Genomic DNA, 7916 nt, shown 5'->3' with positions numbered 1-7916 from the left:
CTAAGGGGTTTCTCTGAATCTCGGGAGAACAAAACTGAGACACGTCTGGTTGATTTGGTAGTGTAAATCAGAAGGAGCTCCTGGCTCGTTTATTTGTTATAATGATAACTGACAGCAGTGTTGCGCGCTGCGCTTGCTGAATTGCTGATACACGGAAAGATAAAGATTTTGATAACTGTATACATCAGCTCTTCCCCCTTCGGAAGGAAAAGGGACTCAGAATGAACATTAATTCAAAATACATCAATAATACTGAAATTCACTTTCTACTCTAGTCTTTCTAATTCGTTTAGAACGCCTTGGTAGGCCATAAAGCTCTACCGGCTCTGAAGGAAACTTTCTTTTTCTACTTCTACTTTCTAAAACTATAGGTTGATTCGAAAAGCTGCTGCTCTGATTCGGTAGTTGCCGAATATCGTTTTCGTCTGCTTCGGGTTCCATCGTGGGTTCAGCGGCAGTCTGCAACGGCCGACCATGCTCGGGAAGCTCGACAGTCGATAACGGACGACCAGTCTCGACCACCCGCATTGCCCGCTTCGGCAAACCCGATGCTCCGTGTCCATCCCTAGGAACTCTGACCTGAGTGGGATGGGCCGTGGTTGTCGCCTCGTTTCCAACCATGATCTGTAATACATTTTTAGAAAAACGTGCTTTGATCCATTTTTCACGAATATGCGGTTTGTTATGCTTGTACCATACGATATCCCCTGGCATCAGTGCATCTAATGGGTCTGGTAAATGGTTTGTATTGTTATGATTAGATTTTGATTCATCATCATGGGGTTGAGGTACAAGCATCCGCTTATAATGTTTTTTAGGGTTAACCAAATCGATTAACATCTTAGGTGTATAATTAAAACTTTTTCAGAAGGAAAACTCCCTCCATCGTTATGTTATTATTCCGATAATTGAATAAAAATAAATTTATCTGGTCCTCTAAACTCAATTGTAACATTCCTGGTTCCAATAAGAACTTTTTGAGAACGTCTTTAACTGTCCTTACCAGCCTCTCCGCCTGGCCATTGCTAGCGGGATTATATGGCGGACTGTTCAATACTTTTATACCTTGTTTTTTAAAGAAGTTTTGAAGGAATGAGAGCTAAAAGGAGGGCCATTGTCAGACACTAAGACGTCTGGCAAACCAAAACGAGCGAAAAATTCTACGAGTTTCGTCAAAACTTCTGAGCAATTGGTACCTTTCCTCATCCATTCTACCTCCACCCATTTAGAGAAACTGTCAACTATTAGCAAGAAGGTACGATGCTCAAAATAGAAGAAGTCGATATGTACTCTACTAAATGGTTTTGTGGTAGGTATCCATTTAGAAGTAATCGTTTGTTTTGGAACTATTGCCATACTTGTACAGACGTCACAAGCTGCAACAAAATTTTCAATTTGTGTATTCAAGCCAAACCAGTATACCGAACGTCTTGCTAACCTTTTCATTTTTACAACACCAGCATGGTTGCCATGTAACAGTTTTAGAATTTCATTTTGTATATTTTGTGGAATAACCACTCTACCTTGAAACAGCAAACACTCGTCCAAGATTTCCAAATCATGCGAATTCGCAAAGATGTTAGCAAAGCGTTTGTCAATTTTATCAGGCCAACCATGCCGCATATAATGTATGACTTCCTGCAGAAATTTGTCTTTTTTAGTCTCCTTGGCAATCACCAGAAAATCAACAGGTAAGCTATTCCCAAAATTTATACTTTTAACAAATTCCTGATCATATTCTTTGGGTACCGACAATTCCAATGGAAATCGCGAACAGAAATCTGCGTTACCCATTTTAGCAGACGGCCTATACTGAATTTCGAAATCATACACAGATAATTCTAAAATATAGCGTTGTATTCTTGTCACAAATATTGAATGCTTGCCACTTTTTCCGAAAATACCCACTAACGGTTTGTGGTCTGTGAAAACCTTAAATTTCTGTCCATACAAGTACTTATGGAATTTCTTAATTGTGCAAACAAGAGCAAGAGCTTCCAGATGCAATATGGGGTACTTCTTTTGGGCTGCATTCAACGAAAATGAAGTAAAACAAATTGGTTTTTCAACCTCGTCAACGACATGAGCAATTACTCCCCCTAATCCATAGCCAGATGCATCTGTGACTACAACGATAGGTTTATGTGGGTCATAAAACTCCAGAAAGTTAGCTTCAAGCAACAAGTTTTTAGAGTTTTCAAAGGCTCTGTTGCAATTAACATCCCATTCAAATTTGACGTTGTTCTTCAATAAATTGTACAAATAATACAATTTAGAAGACAAATTTGGGATGAATTTATTGTAATAATTGAGAAGACCTAAGTATGATTTGAGTTCGGTCACATTTGTTGGAGTTTTAGCCTCTTTTATTGTTGATATTTTGTTGGGACATGGAGTTAAACCCCTTTCGTTAATTATATGACCAAGATACTCCAATGTAGTCACAAAGAATTTGCATTTATCCAAATTGACCTTAATATTAACTTTAGACAATCTACCTAAAACAATATAAAGTTTATTGATACAGTCTTGCAAATCCTTTCCTGCAATCAGAACATCATCCAAATAGACGCAAACGTTATCAATCCCATGCAATACTTGATCCATAATTTGCTGAAAAATAGATGCACTTGAGGAAGCTCCTTGTGGCAATCTATTATACGTAAAAAGTCCTTTAATAGTGTTAATAACCATGAATTTTCTAGATCGTTTAGACAAAGACAGCTGTGTATATGCACCCTCTAAATCAAGAGCACAAAATATCTTACACCCTGCCAGTCTAGCAAAAAGATCCTGAGCAACAGGCAAAGGATAAGTATTGGGAATGATAACTTTATTAATAGAAACTTTGCAGTCTATCACTAGCCGTATGTCATTATTTTTTTTCATGACCACGACTACAGGTGATGCCCACTCACTAGTCTGAATAGGAGTTATAACTTTCTCTGCCTCTAATTTATCCAAATATTTTAAAACTTTTTCCCTCAAGCGATAGGGAACGTCATACGCCTTTTTAAAAATTGGGACGTCACTTTTTAAAACTAAATCTGCTTCAAAATTCTTGATTGGTACAGAAAAATTCTTGACAAATACATCAGAAAACTTCAATTTCACATCTGCAATCAATGATTCACTGTTTTTCTCAAAAATATTGTTAATTGGCATTGAGTGACCAAAAAAATTTCTCCAGTTGGGAAAGAATTCATCCAACCATGTTCTACCTAGTAATGGAATAAATTGATAATTGCAATCGAGTACCAACAGATTCAATATTGCTTTTCTCCCATTATATTCAACCTTCACATTAACTTCTCCGCATATTTTTAGCTTCGAACCATTAACCACAATCAGCTGTTTAGAACATTTCAAAAGAGGAAGGTTAAACTTTGAAGAAAACAAACTCTTACCCATTACTGTCACAGATGAGCCACTGTCTATCTCCATCTGTACAGGTAAATTTTCGATAAAAATATTCAATAAACAGGGATCGCTTATCTTATTGATAGAAGAAACATGTAAACATTCTACTTCACCTGAATCATTTTCGTCCGACTCCCAATCCATAGTCCTCAACCTTTCCAAACGCTCGGCCAAACCTGTGGTACTGGTCGAGGGTTTCTGGGCGTTGATGTGTTTTACGGCTTCGTTCTTCTCCTGCTTGAGCTTAAAGCACTTCCTGCGGACGTGTCCTTTACGCCCACAGTGATCACAGATGCGTTGATCGATCGGTCCCAGCCCAGTATTGGCTCTTCGGTATGACGGACCAGCTGACTGTTGACGTTGCCGCGATTGAAAGCGAGGCTGCGATTGGAAGCGAGGCTGCGGCGAATATTTAGGACGTTCTTCCGCCGGACGAATTTCCGGACGGATTCCAAGTCGGCTCCTCACTGAGCCACGAAATCCCTCCGCTAGTTCTTTCATACGTCGGATAACCGCACCTCTTCCACCAGTGAATGGATACCGAGCATCAATTGAAGCCACCAAACCGTTTTCTTCCGCGTTTGTCAAAGCTCTGGTGTGTGTCGCCGCCATCTCCCACGTAGCGATAATCTTCTCCGCCTGCTCAAGCGTCAATTTCGAGCTGTCCTCAGTGAGAAGGCGATGTTTCAAGTTTCCGTCCGACAGACCAACGAGAATTCGGTCGAGAACGAGACGGTTCTTCTGGTCCCCGAACTCACAATGCTCTGCCTGAAGCTTCAACGAGAAGATGAAATCGCTGGCAGACTCACCAGCTTGCTGTACCTTTGTACCGAAATTGTAACGTTGGAGCAAAACAGAATCAGTTTTGTCCAAGCGTTCCCTAAGCTTCTGGATCAAAACTTCAAACGACACTTCTTCCATCAATGCTTCCGTAGGGTAGAGTTTTTCAGCCATGCTGAACAAATAGTCACCACCCAGGATGAACATTTGGTCCTTCTTTTCACCTTCACTGACCTTATTCACCCGGAAATGGAAAGCCAAACGCTTGATCCATGTAGCGAAAGATTGTCCCCTGCGATAGGGTTCAATGTTGGGAGCCACAACATACGACATATTTGTCTAAATTCAAATGAAATAAATCACACTTTAAAATAATTTAAAAAACAGATTCACAACAATAGATGTAAAAAGTAATGTAAATGATAAGTATATTATAACAATAATTAAACAAATGAATAAAAGAATCTTATTGTTTCATTGTTTTGTGCTTTTGTGTCAATAATTTCAAAAGCGAATATCAGCTTTTGTTCAGTATAAATGTATAACAAACAAAAAGCACGTTATTTGCGCCAAATCACTTTTATGATATTTACTAAATTGCGCGACCTTTCTGATAATCAATAGGAAAAATAAAACACTAATAATCAAAAAAATCTTCCGATCAATTCGTCTATCACACTACGCAGAATCAAATAATTTCACTCTTTATTACCGTTTTCAATTATGCGAACTCTCTGGGCAATAGCGAAAATGTAAGTAAAACGCCAGTAATTAGATAAACAGCCCAATATTGGTTACTCACCCGCTGAATCCGTTAATCGTACCGCGCTTCCCAGGCAAAAACACCTCAAAAATTTCCCGGCAGAACGAAAAAAAGCCAGTTAATTGGAACGAATTTCGACGCACGAGAGCTCCACTATGCCGATGTCCTGGATCTTCAAACAAAGACAATAATCACACTTTATTATTTGGTATAAAACGATATGCAGGTTTGATTGTTCCACTCAGAACCACTGAATGGTACCACTACGCTTTGTTACATAAAACCGACGCCCTGAAAATCAATGGCGTTTCGGTATTCACATGCACTTTGTCTGCACCGAAAAATGTGCTTTCTTTTTATTCTCCGGTTTTACCACTTTACCTTTACCTATCGCTGCTGCTAAATCGTCGGCTGCGTCGATGCCGGCGAAAAAACGGATAGTTTTACTGGAGTGAATTAATAAAAAAAACTGTTTTCCTCGTCGCCACTGTATAGATGACCGTTTGCAGTATTGCACTAATTAGGTAGTAATCGATGCTAAGGGGTTTCTCTGAATCTCGGGAGAACAAAACTGAGACACGTCTGGTTGATTTGGTAGTGTAAATCAGAAAGAGCTCCTGGCTCGTTTATTTGTTATAATGATAACTGACAGCAGTGTTGCGCGCTGCGCTTGCTGAATTGCTGATACACGGAAAGATAAAGATTTTGTTAACTGTATACATCATGCATGAGTGATAAATTTCTTCCCCATTGTTGCCAATTCCTTTTGTTTTCCGTTTACGGCAAATTCTCAAGCAATTGTAAACTGCATAATGATGAAATAATTTTGGCGACAGTGACAGCATCATTCTGGCGCGCTGAATTGGGCAATTTTCTCTCTCAGAGAGTGCTACCACGTGCTTTTTTAACGGAAAACCCTTTCCTCAGACCTTAATGTTGCTTTGTGGATATTTTCTTCACCATGGATAGTTATCGATTTAACTATGCGCATGGTTATATCAAGCACAATGAAGTTATATCAATAATGTATATATTTTTTTCAACTTATTCTTAAAATAGTAATGTGAAATATAATTTCACGGTTATGATTACTGCAACGTTTATTTCAGTGAAGATTTTGCTGATGAAATTCCAAACAATTTTCCTTGGGAAATCCAAAAAAACTTCTCCTGTTAATTCCAAAGAATTCTCAAAGTAGTAATAGGAAAATCCAAAAATAATTTCCAAATGAAAATTCTGAAAGAATTTTCTGGGAAGTTCATTAGTATTTTTTTTCGGGGAAATTCAAAAGATATCTTAAAAACATCCACTTCCGGTTGTGTGTCCATTTCGGACAATGGGCCTTTGCTGCCGAAAGACCATTTCGGTCAAAGAGCACTTTCGGCCAATTGAGCTATTTGGCCAACCTATTTTTTCAGCCAAAGGAACTGTTCGACCAAATTACATTTCCGGCCAAAAACTTTAGGATAGATGGGGCCTTCCTTAGTCTTGCGGTAAGAAGCGCGGCTTCAAAGCAGGACCATGCTGAAGGTAGCTGGGTTCGATTCGATTGGAAGTTTTCTCTACTTCCCTGGGCATAAATGTATCATCGTGTTAGCCTCATGATATACGAATGTAAAAATGGTAACTTGCCTTAGAAACCTCGCAGTTAACAACTGTGGAAGTGCTTAACGAACACTAGTCTGCGAGGCGGAAATGTCCCAGTGGGGGATGTAATACCAGTAAGAAGAAAAAGGGCTTCTGCTAAATGGTCTGTTTGGTCAAATGACATATTCGGTCAAACAACTCCAGCCTTGTGATCTTCGGCCAAATTGATCACTGCCGAACGACTATTTTCCGTTTAAATATTCTATTTCAACGAGAAATTTTTAGGATTTCCCGTTGAAATCCTTAGTTCTACTCGAAGGTTTTCTTAGTTTTACGGGGAGCTTTTCGAAATTTCAACGGTAAATTGTATGTGACAGGCGACGAATGTGACAGGCGTGACAAATTTTAAACGGTGGCACGCTGATGCCAAAATGCCGGCAGCGGTGACGTGCCAAAAACTGTCGGCAGCGGCAAAAAAAAATCCACTGACCAAATGAACGGATTGATCCGGGTTGTCCTTAAAACCATCCACACCGCACAGACAACTTCATTTAGCATAATCATGAAGGTCGAACCGTCACATAAAGATTCAACTTAGAAATTGTCCACCTCTCAGTTTGTCCGAATGCAGGTCAATAAGACACTATTGAACCGGAATGGCCTTGAAACTATAAACACCACATCTTTATGTAGCAAAACCATGAACTTAAGCCATTATATGACTCCTTTATACAGTCGCCTCTCCACATCTCGATATTGAAGGAGAGAAAGGGAGAGATCGAGGAATGGAAGGAAAATTGAAATGGGTAGGGGAGAACGGTCCAAAATGCACCCCTTAAGCTTTTTCGATGTTTTCGCACATATAAACAAAAATACCCAACGATTTCAACGTATAGGTGCAAAATTTACAAACCCAGCTATATTTCACAATGATCTCCTATTAAAAAAATATGGTTTTCATGACATTCTAACGCATTTAAAAAATGTTTTAAAAATAGACCTGGAGCAAAACGCCCGAATGGTGGTCTATAATGACTCAATTGCATGTAAAATGATGGTGAACGCATTGTTCTTTGTTATTTCTTAATGCATTGAACTAAAATCTTACGGATGTGGTGGAAGAATAGCAAATCGTTAAATTTGAGTGAATATGAAGGGATTTTACTTAATTTTTCCAATGGAGCTCAATGATGAATAACTAATTATGAATTGTAATGGTAATATTCGTTCATAAATGTACTACAACAGATTATATGTGTGATTTTATGAGTGAGGCCATTTTGCCCCAGGGGTGAATTTTGGACCATTCTCCCCTACTAGATCCAAAAAAGCTCGTTACTATGAAAAACGACAACAAAACAAATGT

The 7916-nt window shown here is 38.9% G+C and overlaps 2 protein-coding genes across 6 annotated transcripts in view; one reads left to right on the top strand and one right to left on the bottom strand.

Moving 5' to 3' along the window:
• LOC134225141 (cytochrome P450 4d2-like) overlaps window positions 1-7916 on the top strand; it is a 53882-nt gene that overhangs the window by 25032 nt on the left and 20934 nt on the right. The gene's annotated exons all lie outside the window — the stretch shown is intronic.
• LOC134226772 (uncharacterized) lies at window positions 50-5580 on the bottom strand. 3 transcript variants are annotated; one of them, XM_062707746.1, is made up of 4 exons: window positions 5345-5580; window positions 5003-5135; window positions 3534-4564; window positions 50-624 (listed from the first exon to the last, which is right to left on the bottom strand). In XM_062707746.1, exons 3-4 carry the CDS (start codon window positions 4531-4533, stop codon window positions 566-568), a joined length of 1059 nt encoding a protein of 352 aa, XP_062563730.1. In that variant the 5' UTR covers window positions 4534-4564; window positions 5003-5135; window positions 5345-5580; the 3' UTR covers window positions 50-565. The 3 variants fall into 3 exon arrangements, with proteins under 3 accessions (XP_062563730.1, XP_062563729.1, XP_062563731.1); XM_062707745.1 differs by having other exon boundaries at window positions 3534-4539; window positions 5345-5579; XM_062707747.1 differs by having other exon boundaries at window positions 3534-4539; window positions 5351-5579.

Source organism: Armigeres subalbatus, chromosome 3 (genome assembly GCF_024139115.2).
Source record: "Armigeres subalbatus isolate Guangzhou_Male chromosome 3, GZ_Asu_2, whole genome shotgun sequence".
Lineage (NCBI taxonomy): Eukaryota > Metazoa > Arthropoda > Insecta > Diptera > Culicidae > Armigeres > Armigeres subalbatus.
The sequence above is the reverse complement of the archived record's forward strand: the minus strand, read 5'-3'. Positions and strand labels throughout refer to the sequence as shown.

Excerpts from the sequence above, each read along its gene's own strand:
- LOC134226772 (XM_062707746.1), bottom strand. The coding sequence starts at position 4,533 with ATGTCGTATGTTGTGGCTCCCAACATTGAACCCTATCGCAGGGGACAA. Across the intron at positions 625-3,533 it reads GTCGGACGAAAATGATTCAG|ATCATGGTTGGAAACGAGGC; the intron begins GTGAAGTAGAAT and ends AATGTATTACAG.